This window comes from Theropithecus gelada, chromosome 13 (genome assembly GCF_003255815.1).
Source record: "Theropithecus gelada isolate Dixy chromosome 13, Tgel_1.0, whole genome shotgun sequence".
Classification (NCBI taxonomy): domain Eukaryota; kingdom Metazoa; phylum Chordata; class Mammalia; order Primates; family Cercopithecidae; genus Theropithecus; species Theropithecus gelada.
Window position 1 is genome coordinate 91,517,138 of NC_037681.1, and position 16,206 is coordinate 91,533,343.

Genomic DNA, 16,206 nt, shown 5'->3' on the forward strand with positions numbered 1-16,206 from the left:
GCAGTGGAAGCAAAGCTAAGACACCCACACTTCTATGCTCTTGACAGAGGTCCTGACCACCCTCCCAGCTCTTCCTCCCTCCCCGCCTGACTGCAGAAACCCACCCCAGTGGGCCCCTCCCCTAGAGGCTCCCAGACACCCATCTGCTCTATTTTCTTCCTCTTCCCATTAGCACTTTCCCGTCAGTTCTCAGCCCCATCATCCCAACCTCTGCCACATCCAGCATAACCCCAAAGACACCTCTTCTTCTCTGGAGGCTGGGACTGGCCACCTAGGAAGCGGGTCTCAGCTTTGCATAGAAAACATCCTTATGACTATGGCTGACCTTTAATTCTAGCCCCAGAACCTCTTAAGTAAAAGGAGTCACGTAAAGGAGGGGCCAGGTCAGTGCAGCCGATATTTGCAGGTCAAAGGAGGAGGCGGGGTGGCCAGCCACTTGGGGCCTCACAACTGAATTATAGTATACAGGAGGATGTGTGGAGGTTATATAAAAATACCACATGATTTTGTACAAAGGACTTGAACATCTGTGGACTTTGGTACCCGTGGGGGTCCTGGAACCAATCCCCCGCAAATACCAAAGTACAACTCTGTAAAAATGTGTTTGGTCTTCATCTCAGTTCCTGACACAGAACTCCTAAAACCCTTAGAGTTTTCTGGGTGACAGGAGTGTCTTTTGTTATTCATAATAAGCCCCTTAGGACTATCCTTGGGTTTATGCTAATGAGGTGACACAGGGTGGACCCTTAGATAATTTCAGGCTGGAGGCTGGTCCCAGAAAGACCAAACATGGGATTAGACTTTGGAAGATTGGGACTTTCAGCCACCCACTCCCATTCCTTACTCCCAGACCTCCAGGTACAGGAGACGGCCTGGGGTCTGGGCTATATATAGACTCTTGAAAAATGAGATTCAAGGAGCTTTGGGATTGGTGGTCCACATGCCAGGAGGGGGTCGTGCCCTGACTCCACAGAGACAGAGTCTCCTGCACTTGGGACCCCACTGGGCCTTGCCCTGTGTACCTCTTCATCAGGTTGTTTTTGTCCTTTACAAGAAATGAATAGTAAGTATAGTGCCTTTCTGAGTTCTGTGAATTGTTCTAGTGAATTATGAAAACCGAGAGGTTGTTGCAGAAACTCCTCAATTTTCTGTTTGAGACAGGGTCTCCCTCTGTCACTCAGGCTGGAGTGCAGTGGTGCAATCATAGGTCAGTGCAGCCTTGAACTCCTGGACACAAGTGATCCTCAGTTCTCAGCCCCATCATCCCAGCCTCTGCCGCATCCAGCATAACTCCAGCATAACTGGGACTACACGTGTGTGCCAGCATGCCTGGCTACTTTTTTATTTTTATTTTTTTGTAGAGATGGGACCTCTCTTTATTCCCCAGGCCGGTCTGGAACTCCTGGCTTCAAGTGATCCTCCCACCTCAGCCTCCCAATGTGCTGGGACTACAGGCATGAGCCACCTTGCCTAGCCAGAACCCCCAAATTTGTAGTTGACCAGGCAGAAGTGGGGGTCACTACCTCACTTGTAGCTAGCATCTGAAGGGGGGCAGTCTTGTGGGACTGAGGCCTTTCCCTGTGAGATCTGTGCTAATTCTGGAATTTTGTGGCAGAATCTGTTTGAATTGTTGGATGCCCAGCGGGTGTCAGAGAATTGGCTGGTGTCAGGAAAAAGCACATATTTCATGTCAGAAGTAGTATCAGAAAATACCAAGCAGGCCCCAACTTTAGCTGATTGGATCCATGCCTCCTGAGGTGACCAGGTTCTCAAGACTAACTGAAAAGAATCTGATGCAGCAGGCTGGGGCCAATGTGCAGCTTTCAGTGAGCCCTGTCCCTTCCAGGAGGAACAGATACTGCTTCAGAGGGTTCCTGCTACCGGGTGGGCCTAGCATTAGAAGAGAAGGTGTGAGGCAACCCAGTGGACAGTGCCATGGAGCTGTGCAAGCCTGATGTCCCTGTCCCCACCACAGGGGTAACCAGCTGAACAGAACCAATGTTCCCATGGCTGGTCAAGGAACCCCTCTAAAAGTCAGTGTTGGGGTTACCAGCAGATTCTTGTTCTTTGGTTGCCTCTTGTCTCCATTACTTCAAACGGCCACAATCGTTTTGAAATAAATCACATTTTCTTTCACTTTGGGAAGTCTAATTACATATCACACCATTATAGCAACTCTTAAACAAACTCACTTACAACCTTGCAAATGACTTGTTCCATCCGTGTTGTGTTGTTTCTTTGCTACTTTCACCCTCCGTTCCCATGTCCCATTCTCATGTCTTCTGCACAGATCCTGGGGTCAGCCTCTCATAGGTCCCCAGCTGCACTAACAACACTGCAGACCAACCACAATGGTGGAGAAGCCACATGGAACGTGCCTCCTCTGGGGCCGGGCCAGGAAAACAGCTTCAGCCCAGGAGGAACCTGTGCCATGTGTGGCTGATGCCAGCCCGGCAAGCAAGTTGCCCCATGGGCAGGACATCTGCAAGCAGGAAGAGAGCGGTTGCCCACACCCAGTTCATGATGGGGTATGTGTGTGTGTGTGTGTGTGTGTGTGTGTCTGTGTGTGTGTCTGTGTGTGTATTTTGAACTGCGCACTATAGGGGCCCAATGTGTAGAGTGCAGAGGTACCATCTGCTGCCTTTTACCTCCTGTTTGATGAAAACTGACCTTAGAGGGGAGGGCACAGCAGGAGTGAAGGGTGAAGGCATCCATTTCTGGACTATCAACAGCTCTGCCTGAAACCCCAGTGGTGTCTGCCAAACTCCTTCTCCACCACATGGAAAGGGAATGGGAGTTGCTGGAGGTGCCTCCCCAGAGGCCCATCAGACAGCCAGGGGTCGTGGCTGAAAAGAAATGGCTTGTCTTGGTTTACGTTTCCCCATACACAGGAAAGGCCCAGGCTGGACCTACTCAGGTCCGATTTCCTCCTGGGGCCTGAGAGTTGAGGGAACCTCGAAGGCAGAACTCTGCGGATCCCTTGCTCAGCTGGGAGGTCAGAGTCTGGGCCAGGAGAGGGGCATAGTTCTTCCCTGGCCTCCCCACCCACCCTCCGGGCCCTAGCTCTTATATTTCCCACAGGAACTCCATCTACCAGCAAGTGAGAAAAACCAGGGAGTTGCTATGTCTTCACTGAGAGGCTCTCTGTTCTCTGGCCAGACAAAAACAAATGGGCATTAATACCAGAACTGGCCAGGTGTGGTTGCTCATGCCTGTAATCCCAGCACTTTATGAGGCCGAGGCAGGTGGATCACTTGAGGCCAGGAGTTCGAGACCAGCCTGGCCAACATGATGAAACCCCTGTCTCTATTAAAAATACAAAAACTAGCAGGGCGTGGTGGAGGGTGCCTGTAATCCCAGCTACGTGGGAGGCTGAGGCAGGAGAATCGTTTGAACCCGGGAGGTGGAGGTTGCAGTGAGCCGAGATTACGCCACTGCACTACAGCCTGGGCGACAGAGGAAGACTCCGTCTCAGAAAGAAAGAAAGAAGGAAGGAAGGAAGGAAGGAAGGAAGGAAGGAAGGAAGGAAGGAAGGAAGGAAGGAAGGAAGGAAGGAAGGAAGGAAGGAAGGGAGGGAGGGAGGGAGGGAGGGAGGAAGGGGGGAAGGGAGGAAGGAAAGAAAGAGAGAGAATGAGAGAGAGAGAGAAAGAGGCAGAAAGAAAGAAAGAGAGAGAGAAAGAAAGAGAGAGAGAAAGAAAGAGAGAAAGAAAGAAAGAAAGAAAGAAAGAAAAGAAAGAAAGAAAGAAAGAAAGAAAGAAAGAAAGAAAGAAAGAAAGAAAGAAAGAAAGAAAAAAAGAAAAAGAGAGAAAGAGTCTACCTGGCTCTAAAGCCAAACCAGAGAGGGCCAGAGCCAGGAGAGGGAGAGAGGCTGATTCCTTTTTTTTTTTTTTTTAAATCCAGGCCATTTTATTTAATAGTAGGGATAGCCTCTTGACATGATGTGAGCACTTGTATTCATCAGTACAAAGTGTACACCCCACAAAATATAGCAACAACAATTCATCACATTTACAGGCCTGAATGCAAACCACCATCTCACCTGGCTTTTATTCCATCCATCTCCTAACTGTTGTCCCTGCCTCTCCTCTTACCCACTCTCAAGTCCTGTCACCACGGTGCAAGCATAATGATCTTTACAAAAAAAAATTAGGTGTACACACAAATATTACTTAGCTCTCTCAGCTGGGAGAGGCAATGACCTTCTAATAGCAACAGCCACACAGCACCCAGGTTTTGGTTTCTAACACCATTCTCCAAAAAAAATAAACCAGGGCTCGTTAGAGAAATGGCTGACTCTAGAACTGCGGCAGGAAATACACAAGCTGAGCCTGGAGCACCTTGTAGTACCAGAAAGTAAGGAGATGCTTTGTTACAAAAAAAAAAGTGATGGAAGTATGTCAAATGACACAGGAACCAGTGAAGGAGCTCCCAATGGCCAAAGCCAGAACAATTTGAGAAAAACAAAAACAAAAACAAATAAAGTAGCACTGGATTATAACCCAAAGTGTAGAAGAAATATCTGTGAGTCCATACTGACATAAATGAATGTCTGAGTAAGTAAATAAATAGATAAATCTCGCGCAGAAAATGTCCAAATGTTTTATGTAAATATTCCAGTCTGAGAAAAGTAGAGCGTAACTTCCTACTCTTTCAATGTGAGCTCCATATAGTGACTTCCTTCCAAAAAGTTCAGTATAGGAAAAGGGAGAAAAGAGTAACTCTGGAGTCAATAAACTTGGCAAACACTACCAGAGCCTGGAGATCAAGGTCAACACCAACAGTAATGAATTCTATTGATGGTATGTACCCTTGATAGGATGTGATAAGAATTGCCCTTTATCTCCATCGTCTTCCTTCTGAAACTCAGTACCCCAGTCTAATCATGAGAAAAACACCAGACAAATTTGATTTAAGGGACAATCTACAAAGTACTTGACCAGTGGGCTCCTCAAAACTGTCAAGGTCATCAAAAACAAGGAAAGTCTGAGAAAAAGTCACAGCCAAGAGGATCCCAAGGAGACGTGATGACTAAATATAACGTGGTATTCTGGATGGGATCCTAGGAGAGAAAAAGGCTGTTAGGGGAAAACCAAGGAAATCTGAATAAAGTATGGACTTCAGTTAAACATTGGTTCATTAATTGTGACAAATGTACCATACAAATATAAGATGTTAACAATAGAGGAAATGGGAAAGGGTGGGTATATAGAAACTCTCTGTATTATCTTCACAATTTTTCTGTAAAGCTAAAACTATTCTATAATGCAAAGTTTTTAAAAAAATTTTAGAGACAGGGTCTCACTCTACTGCCCAGGCTGGGAGTACAGTGGTGTGATTGCAGCTCACTGCAGCCTTGACCTCCCAGGTCCAAGCAATTCTCCCACCTCAGCCTCTTGAGTTCCTGGGAGGACTACAGGCACATGCCACCACACACAGCTAAGTTCTGTTTTGTTTTTCTGTTTTTGTTTGTTTGTTTTGTAGAGACAGGGTCTCCCTCTGTTGCCCAGGCTGACCTCAAACTCCTGGGATCAAGAGATTCTCCTTGAGTTCTGTGTTCTGTGAACACAGGCATGAGCCACTGAGCCCAGCCTAAAAAAGGTATTTTTTAAAAATATTAGGGATGGCTGGGTGTGGCAACTCACACCTGTAATCCCAGCACTTTGGGAAGCTGAGGCAGGAGGATCACCTGAGCTCAGGAGTTTGAAACCAGCCTGGGCAGCATAGCAAGACCTCATCTCTACTAAAATTTAAAAAAAAGAAAATATCTGGGCATGGTGGCGCTCACCTGAGGTTCCAGGTACTCAGCCAGCTGAGGCTGGAGGATCCCTTGAACCCAGAAGTTCAAGGCTGCAGTGAGCTATGGTGGTGCCACTGTACTCCAATCTGGGTGGCAAAGGGAGGCCCTGTCTCAAAAAAAAATCGAAATTACCATCCTGGATAACATGGTGAAATCCTGTCTCTACTAAAAATACAAAAAATTAGCCAGGCCTGGTGGTGGGCACCTGTAGTCCCAGCTACTTGGGAGGCCAAGGTAGGAAAACAGTGTGAACCCGGGAAGCAGAACTTGCAGTGAGCCGAGATCGTGCCACTGCACTCCAGACTGGGAGAGAGAGCGAGACTTCGTCTTAAAAAAATAAATAAATAAAATAAAAAATTCAAAATTAAAATGAGACATAAGGTAGTAATTATGGAATCTCAGAAGACCAGAGTCGAGCTTTAGAGCCTATGCTGGCAGGAGGAATGCTCCAAGAACACTGACCTGGTTCTGGGAATGATAGCACTAAATCTAGTCTGAGCTCTGAAAAACCACCAGGACAAATCAAAGGTCTCGCATGGTTGAATCCGACTGGTGGTCCCTGGGTCACATGACTGCGCTTCAAAAATAAATAAATACACAAATAAATAAGTAAATATTAAATAAAATTAAAACAGAGTCTTGCTCTGTAGCCCAGGCTAGAGTGCAGTGGTGTGATCATGGCTCATTGCAGCCTCAACCTCTTGAGCCCAAGCAATTCTCCCACCTCAGCCTCCCAAAAGCTAGGATTACAAGTCCACGCTACCATACCCAGCTAATTTTTTTGGTATTTTTTGTGGAGACGGGGTCCCACTGGGTTGACTAAGCTGGTTTTCAACTCCTGGCATCAAGTGATCCTCCTGCCTTGGCCTCCCAAAGGGCCTCCCAAAGCATCTAACCTCATGCCTGCACTTTTCTGCAAGTAAGGTTGTAAGTGTTAGTTCTGCTTCTAACTTGAGAAGGTCAATTCAAAATACAGGAAGATACCTAAAACAAGAAGCTGCTCAGGATAGAAGAAGAACCACAAAAGTGTGACAAATGTTTTCCAGTGACATAGTTCTATTGCATGTCTGTAGATCTTGTTATTCCTGGAAGCATTTAAGCTTTCAAATGTAACAAATCATTTGTCACACTTCTTCAACACTAAGTAAAAAACAGAACAATTGGGATCATGTCACTCATCTGCCTAAAACACTTCAGTGGTTCCTTGTTGTCCTTCAAATAAAAATCCAAAACCCCTCCTTTGGTTTTGAAGGCCCCCGAAGAGCTGCCTGCCCCCTGCTTCACCCCACACCACACACCAGCTAGACTGGACTTCTCTTGCTGCCTCAGGCCTGTCACACTCCTCTGTATTTTCTGTTGCCTCTCTCTTTCCTCGTCTGTGCCCCAATCCCTCTCACTGCCTAAATTCTGCTCACCTCTCAAGGCCCAGCTTATGTGCCTCTTCCTCAGGAAGCCTTAGGAAATCCTTTCGCTTTAGGCTCCCATAGAACAATAAAAATTTCCTTGTTGAAAACACACTGAGTTTATCATAAATTGGGTAACCTGTGTTTTCTCCCCTAAAAACAGAGATTCATTCTAAAACCTAAAAAAAAGAAGGAAGTTGCCTTGGGACAGATAGGAGGGGAGGCTCTTGGAGGTCTGGGGTGTGAACAGAGAGGTAGAGAGAAAGGAGGGTCTGAAATCTCTGAAGGAGGCAATGCATTCCCCTGCTGGGGGCGGCCTGGAGCCCGGCCAGGTGGGGTCACCAAGGGAGCCAATGGCAGCCCCCATGCCCAGGGCCCAGCCCCAACCAGGGTGTCAATGCCAGGAATAATGCCAATAATCCCAGAAGCCAGGATGCTTTGTAAGAAAAAGGGAAAGTGCTAGACTACACACATGCACACACACAGACATGCGCGCACACACACACATGCACACACACACATGCGCACACACACACACACACGCCCCACCTAAATAATGGTTTATCTTCCAAAGCACCGGGAAAATTAAAGCAAAGAAAGCATAGCTCATACAATATGAGAAAAAGAGGAGAGAGAGAAAGAGAAAGTGAGAGAGAAGGACAAAGAAAGAGAAAATGAAGTAACTATAGATAGATCAATAAAGCATAAAAACAGAAAAATAAAATACTATAGTACATGTTCACAAGCATTAGGACTAGTTGGTCAGTAGGGGTGAATCAAGTATTTTTTTCTCTTTTTCTTTTATATTCAAGCACAAAAGGATAAATTTTTCAAGAGTATTTTATTGCAACATTGAAAGAGGGCATGTCAAGCCTTGTTAACCTGCCAAATCAGAAAAAAAAAAAAAAAAAAAGAAAACAAGCAAACAAAAAAAAACTTATGGAATACAATAAATACCCAAGTTGACTGAGAAAAAGTTCTCACCTGTCCCTGGCTCCCAACTTTTCACCTGACAATGGAAAAATCCCCAGAATTTCACAAGAAATACTGTGGGGTCCATGACCCGAGGAGCTGCCCAGGTACTGATAATGCCCCAAGACCCGCTAGAGACTGGACTACAGCACTATCAATGGTGGGACTTCCTGGGCGAGGCCGCACTGCCAGCAGAAGGGCAGGTGCCCATGTAGTGACCTCCCTGGAGTAGTAAGACGTGCATACAGTGGGGGAGGCAGCCAAGATCACATGACAAAGCAAAGCGACAGGTGTCCCAGCTTCCTCAAGGGAGGAAGCCAAGGCAATGCTGCACTTGTTGGGTCCAGGCTGGGGCACAGACTCCAGATAAAAACACATCCTCACTGACTCAGGCTCTTTCAGTTTCAAGAAAAAGCAACTGGCAGGGTCAGGAGCACAAGCCTCGTACGGTCCCCATGCACAGAACCCAGGAGGATCAGAAGGGCTGGGAGGATCTGAGGCAGCACCGGGAACAGGAGCAGCCGGAGCCCCTCAGCCTGCCCTCCAGGACCTCCATCGCAACTCCTCGAGCCATTCTCTTTTCTCTGACAGCTATAATCCTCTGCAGTCACTAATTTTTTTTTTTTGAAACAGAGTCTTGCCCTATCACCCAGGCTCTAGTGCAGTGGTGGGATCTCAGCTCACTGCAACCTCCGCCTCCCAGGTTCAAGTGATTCTCCTGCCTCGGTCTCCCAAGTAGCTGGAATTACAGGCACCCACCACCACGCCCGGCTAAATTTTGTATTTTTGGTAGAGATGGGGTTTCACCATGTTGGCCAGGCTGTCTTGAACTCCTGACCTCAGGTGACCCACCCACTTCGGCCTCCCAAAATGCTGGGATTACAAGCGTGAGCCACCGAGCCCGGCCTGCATTCATGTCTTTCCTCTGCCTTGTAGCTTCTGCTCATCGCTAGTTTCTTCCAGTGCCCTGTGACGGCCCCTCCAGCCTTTCTCTAACTCAGGGCCTTCCAGCTCAACTTCCTTCTGTTAACAGCCTCATCCCCTTGCTACTTCCTGGTTCAAATTCTTTCCCAGAGAAATGGTCTGATTTTCCCAGCTCATCCCTTTGCCAAAACCAACCAGAGATCCCCAACCGGCCTTGTTTTTGTCACCTCCCATTTCCTCCATTGGTGAGGGAGGGATCCCCTGCCCTAAATACAAGATGGCCAAAACACGACATTTGACACTGGGCAGGTGAGATTGACAGCAGTTTACTAGTGGGGAAAGATATCACAAGCCATGCAGGGCCACACGGGGTCACCCTCAGGAGCAGAGTGAACCAGCCAGGGCTGTGGGAGGCAGGCCTTGTAGTTACAAAATGATGAGGTGGAGTGCAGCTGGTCCCAGACGATAGGAAACTAGCCAGGTGAGGACCGAGGGCAAGGGCATATCTGGTGAGAGGCAGGGAACTTAGGGTTAGGTCTTTGGGGCCCTGTGAGGCATAAAATGTCACAGCAGCACATGCTATTTCAGGTCTTACAGTGCAAGCCTGTACCCTCAGCTCTGACCCATTTGCACCCAGAACAACACACTGCTGGTCACAGTCATTTAATGAAGCATCTTTTCCTGTGGACCCTAATGAGGACCTGCGCTCACTCCACTCTCCCCTCCTCTCTGGTGGCTGCTGCCTGGATTCCTGCTTTGGCCACTGGACTTGAGATTTGGAATTGATGCCTGTGGAACTGGGTCTCTGTGAAGAGCGGGAAACCTGCTGAAACTCGTTCTTGGGAATTGAGCTAGAGACTAGAAGATTGTCGAGTGAACACCCAAGAAGAAAGACCACCAAGATCGTGACATTGGAGACCTTGGAGACCTTGCTCTACTTTATTTTAATAAAAACTAGAAATAAGTACTAGTCACATTTTATGGCATTTCCAGGGCTGGAACTTCCCTAGTCCTTGTTATTTTTGACTCCCCAGATGTTTCCTGATGATACTCTAGAACTTCATGTCCAGCAGAGGAGACCGCCTTTCCCACATATTCACCTGGACAACCAGGAATGAAAAAGTGCACGTGGAGTGAGGCCTTGACCCAGGCAGCATTTTATTCTGAGGAAGCTGGAAGGCGAATTCATGAAGGCACTGAAGGCTGCTTCCCACGCACAAGACACAGGAAGACAGGAAATGCAGAAGGAGGAGGAGGTGCCGGGGAGGTGAGGACAGAGGCTGGATGGACGCTGGGCGGAAGGCAGGGCTGGGCACCCGGGTGTACTAAGTGAGTGGAAGGAGAAGGGAGTCTGGGTACTGGCCGAGTTCTGAAGGAGATACAAGTCCATGTCAGCCGCTGACTTGAACCAGAGAAGAGGTTCAGGCTTTAGATGATGTGGATGAAGAAGCCACTGAGGATATACCATGAGCAGGATCTCCAAGAACAGAGCTATTCCCACTGCAAACACAGCCAGCCGCCAGCTGCCAGCACAGCTAACCAGACACGTGGAAATTCTACAGGGTTTGGCCAAGAAAAGCCCTGAATGACAATATCAGCAGAATTGCTTGGTTGCTCTGAAATAACTTTGATGTGATGAAGCTGAGGCTTCTCTGAAGAAGTGGAAAACCCCAGGTGTTGTCCCGGATTACAGGTCTTAATCCTCCTCAGCAGGGCAATTGGAACTTCTAAATCCTCTCTACCCACCCCTCCCACTTTAACCTGAGTTCTCCTTTCCATTCCAGCTGCCTCCATGGGGTCAGAGAATTTCCAGCCAAGACAGACGGACTCCAGAATGCCACTGTGGGACAATTTTGAAGCAAGAAAAATTAACATGCAAAGTCCTCCTGGAGTCTGGGGGAGAAAGAGGCATTTCCTCATGTTTGACAAGCATTGGAGTTCAAAGAGTGAGCTTGGGAGCCTGTTCTGTCACGGTTCTGACGGGACGTAGGGTCGCTTACAGATGAAAAGAAACGTTTTGTCACATTGGGCATCATTCCAGGCCTGAAGCGAGGAAACCCTTATATTGCCACAATGTTCATTGTTCCCAGTATTGTTGGGCTCACCTGGGATCCAGAACCTACCAAGAGGGAGAAATAAGGATGGATTTACAAAGTGGAAAACCAAGAAGAACTTATTTCCAGTGAAGAAATGAGTTAACTCAACCCCAGCTTGAGTCCTAGGGAATGGCATAGTAAATGTCTGCACCCAAGCCTAAGAGGAAGGGGACTAGCGAGACTTAGACCTCTGCTTTCAGTCACGCCCCAAGTCCAGGCAAAACCAACCCACCACTCTCAACTCCCTACACAAACCCACACTGTGAAGACCTAGACTCATGACAGGATCCCTGCTGAAGCTGGCCATGTAGAAGGCCTTGCTGCCACACCCCAGAGGGCGTGGAGGGCCCAGATCCCACAGCCAGTTAGTGACAGGATTGCGCTAGATCTTGGTTGCAATGCTTCTGTCACCCTAGCACAGGGAAGAATCGGAAACCCTGTCTCATGGGGAATATCGCCCCCACTCCCTTCATGCCCTGGCCATGGTCAGGGAAAGTCAGGCTGGCAGGGAGGGCTCCAGGGACTTACTTCGCACTTTGGACCTTGTCGAATGGCGTGTCATCCACCCAGAACCAGTCCCCTTCCGTCCCTGCTTTAGTCAGGCCAATCCAGTAGGTGAGTCCGCCCGCTGTTTTATACAGAAACTCCTGTAGGAAAGACAGGATAAGCAGAGGTGCGGTCACACTCCGAGCTTGATCACCTGTCTCTGGCTGTTCTTCACCTGTGCTCAGTGACAGCCCTGACCCACAGACGCACTGCACACACTGGCCTCTCAAGCCTCTTCCTGCCCTTGCCCAGAGCCCAGATTTCATCTTCCAGATTATGATGTGTCCCTGCCCTGCAGCTAACAGGCTCAGGGCTTAAGCATTTCTGCCACTCAGGAAGCAGGTGCTGAAGCACAGGAAGGCCTCAGCTGAACTCCAGAGCATGGACCGCAAGAGAATGGTTCATATGACAACACCTGAATCCACATACGGCACTGTGCTGAGTCCTCCATATGCATTCACTCCTTTCCTCTGAGGCAGGTGCCATCACCATGCATGTTTCATCAAGTGAGGGCCAGTGAAGTTTGCCCAGTGAAGTTGGGTATTCCACCCAAGCTGCTAGGACTAGTTAGATGGCAAGGTTAGGGCTCTAGAACTACTCCAGAGCCCAGGCTCTGACCTGAGCTGCTATCCCACCGCCCAGATGAAAAGGGCCTGCCCAATTTCTGCCTCACCAGGCAGGAGACTTCTTGAGTCATGTGGAATCATTAATGCTGTTCACAAATATTTCTTTTTTCCTGGGCACATGGAAAGTAGCTCCTCTCTGCCCTGTTCCAGGAGTACTGGAATCCAGGATCCTCCCAGTCCAGGAGTACTGCATCACTTACTTAACTTACTTAACGTAACTTACGCCAGTGAAATGTAAGCAAAAATGAGGTATGTTAAATCTGGGCAGAAGCTTTGCACAATATGTCAAGTTCCCTTTTCCTGCCCCAGCAATTGTGGAAACATGTTCAGATGAAGACTCCTTCGGCCTGGGTCCTTGAGTAGCCACAGTGAGCACAGCCCCCTTGCTGGCCCTTATTGGACATGGTACCGAAAACTAATCCTTCTTCATTAGGTCATCAATATTTGGGGATTTTTGTTCGCACAGTATAATCTTGCCCATCCTCCCGGGCCCAGTGCTCAGACGCCCCCTTCCCAGAGCCCACAGGCACAACACTCACCTGCTCACTCTCTGAGGTCACCGAGGTCAGGTGTGAATTCCTGGACACACAGAACTGCTGGGCACTATACCAGGTCTTTGTGACGAGAGAAAAGTAATAGAAGTTCCCCTTGAAGTACTTCCAGCCTTGAGAAACCACCTGTAGAATGTCATCTAGAGAACAAGAGGTAAAAGTGAACGCTGGTATTCTTGATTTCTTGGGGTGCTGGCTTGGTGGGGGCACTTGAATGAGGTCTCAGAGACAGCAGCAAATGGAGCTGTGCTCTGGTGTCCTTGGGTCCTTGTGTAGGGGATTTGGGACACTCTTTCAAATCCTGAAAGTCAGGCAGAGACTAATAGAGTGTCTGGGACTGGAGAGATTAGAATGCAAGAGGATGGACAAAGAGTGTCTTTCCCATGAGGGGAAGCAACCCTCCATCGGCCATGACAAGTGGCTGAGCCCCTGGACTCTAGAAAGGAACTTGATGAGAAATGACTAGGTATGGGCCGGGGTGGACAGCCCCTAATGCTTTTACATTCTGCACTTTGGTGTGGGAACTCTAGCTGGACCCTGGTCTCTTTTCTCCTAACCGCACCTAAGTCCTTCCCAACCTCAAGCCCTCCCTCCTTAACTTCCTAGTCCATGGCTGCCCCTCTCTTCCCCCCGGCCTCCTCCCTAACCCACCAGCCCAGTGACCTCAGGTCTGGGACAGGTAAGATCCCATGGGCCGCTGGTCAGCTTCAATGTAATTTTCTGAGTCACTTACTTTGTCGTTTGAGCAACTTGCTCATATTGTCCAAGCTGCCCTGGAGTGCCCGGATCTTTGTATTCAAAGCACTGGCTTTCTCCAAATCACTTTTTAACTCTGGGATTTGGGCATTTAAGGTACCAACTTCTTCCCAACTTCTTGTTAAGATCTGGATCTGTGCGTTGGCCTTCTCCACACTGGTTTTTAACTTCAGGAACTGAGAACGCACATAACCCAGGCTCACATTCACCGTCTGGATCTGAACGCCAGCTGCCTCCATGCCATTGCTATTCTTTTTAATTTCAGAATCCAAGGTGCTGATGTTGTCCACACGACCTTTCAGCAGCTGGACATTGGTCTTTACATCTGATATGTTGCCCATAAACCGGGGATCTGGGATTGAGAAAGTCAGGAGGTCAGCTGAGGGGAGCCCCAGGGACAGGAGTGGGGCTGTTGTCAGGTCGATCAAAGGAAGGGAAGGGAAGGAACAGGCTGAAGCTTCCCAAAGAACCAGGACAGTCCAATGGGCCACCCCAACCCTCCAATCATTCATTAACATACAACAAATGTGCAATGGGCACCTACCATGTGCTAGGAACACAGGTGGATACAGACAATGGGGAGATTGATGAAACACAGGCTCTCTGTGAGAAAATTTCACAGGCAAGCAGAAGCAGGGGTTAGAAACCAGTCCTGAAATTTCTCTGAGTGTTCATGGAACATTTGATAAAGGGGTGCCCTCCATGAGCCCCGTCACTCTCCCCAGAACTTGATTCCCGCTGAACCCCACCCCTTGGTTGCCATCCCTCTGCTTTCAGAAACCCCTGCAGTGGCTGTCTGCTAGGACAGCACCACTCCCTCACATCTGTCCGTGGGCCCCTCTGTGACCATGGGAAGAGCCAGCCACTAATCTAGAAGTGGCTTCTTCTCCAGAAAACATGGAAAAGGCGATTACAAAACTGTTTCTCCCCTTCCCTTGCCCTACCCACTTTCACATTCTGCTCAGGTCCCAGGCCTGGGTACCAGAGAGAGGATCAAAGATAAACCAAGAGGCTCAAAGGCGAGCCCTGAGGAAAATGCCATGCTAGAGGCCAGGGGTCTAGGATGGGGGAAGGGGGACTCTGCTCAGAGCCTACAAGTCTAAGACCAAGTATGTCCCGAGGCCACAGAGGGAGAAAACAAAACCCAACAGCTTCTCGGGTCCCCTTGCTCTGCTTGCTGGAGCCCTGGCAGGAGGAAGAAGGCTCTGCCAGCAGCAAAGGGCATGAAGCCTGACAGAGCCAGAAGAGGAAGAAACATAAACCCCGCAACACCAAATGAGTAGGAAGGCTCCCTAGACATGATTTTTTCAGGGACAGGAGAATGAAGAGAGCACGAACGGGTCCTGTTGAGGGGACTGAGTCATGGAGATCTGTTGGCTCATTGGTCAGGCTCTCCATCTGGTGAGTTGGGGCCAATGACACATGAGGCTTAGTCCTTCACAGGGTCAGGAGACATTGCACTGTCAGGGACTGTCCACAAGGCTCCAAATCCAAGGAGCAGAGCTCAGATTGGTGGGGGATCGAGGGGGAGAAAATAGCACAGCATGAAAAACTAGATAAATGTTTCCTGAGGACAAAAGAATGTATCCTTGAGCACCAATGTGCAAATGCTGATCCCAATAATCTCCCAGAAATTGGGAGGGAAAGAGCATCAGCTCACCGTACTGGGGGCGGCACACCCTGTTACTGCACATGGAAAGAGGAGAAAGGAGACAAATGAAAGTCGGAGGCAGGAGAAACCTGGAGAGCAGGGAAGTGGTCTGGATCTGGAGGGAGCCAGCTGGCCACAGAGAGGGGCTAAGCCCAGACGATGAAACATGAGGACTTACAAAGGACGGCCTGCAGCAGGATGGAGGCGACCAGGACCAGCGTCAGGCAGATTAATGCAGCACGGACTGTGGGTGTTTTCGCCGGGAACAGAGATGGACCAGACTTGGGAGGAGGCTCTGTTGGAAGAAGAAGAAAATGTGTGTTGAAGGAGTAGCAAAGGGCAGGTTTGCACACAGAACACGGAGCAGGTTCTCAGCAGTGACTGTGGCTTGCCTCGGGGCCAGAGGGAGATGTTCTGTTTGTCCACAGTGAAGTGTGCATCAGGGACCTCCCTCTCCGCCGTCATCCTGAGCGCTCACCCTTACCCTGGAAGCACAAGTGCTTCTGGCTGCCTGTCTCTCCAAGGGCTCTTATCTAGAGGAAACAGGAAGTCAGTCCCACACCAGGTCACCATATCATCCCAACTTCCCTATTCCTGACTAGATACCTTGTCTGGCTTACTCCCCTCCTCAGAAGTCTGAGCTTTCAGAAAGAGGCCATTTGTTGTCTTCTCTGGGGGTCTGTTACATAGATACATTAACCATCTTGTCCCAAAGCTATCCCATTTCTCTTGTAAGATTCTCTTCACCCATCTACCCATCCATTCACCCCACAAATACGGACTGAGTGCCTTCTAGGTACTGATGCTGTACCAGGCATAGGGCCACAGTGATGAATAACTCACAGTCCTTGCACCAAGCAGCTCACAGTCTGGTGGGAAAGACA

At 48.8% G+C, this 16,206-nt stretch overlaps 1 protein-coding gene across 1 annotated transcript; it reads right to left on the reverse strand.

Moving 5' to 3' along the window:
- Positions 1 to 10,230: 10,230 nt before the first annotated feature.
- CD207 (CD207 molecule) lies at positions 10,231 to 15,834 on the reverse strand. The gene is made up of 6 exons (XM_025354612.1): positions 15,715 to 15,834; positions 15,501 to 15,617; positions 13,649 to 14,023; positions 12,904 to 13,055; positions 11,721 to 11,839; positions 10,231 to 11,215 (listed from the first exon to the last, which is right to left on the reverse strand). Exons 1-6 carry the CDS (start codon positions 15,785 to 15,787, stop codon positions 11,065 to 11,067), a joined length of 987 nt encoding a protein of 328 aa, XP_025210397.1. The 5' UTR covers positions 15,788 to 15,834; the 3' UTR covers positions 10,231 to 11,064.
- Between the last annotated feature and the right edge of the window lie 372 nt (positions 15,835 to 16,206).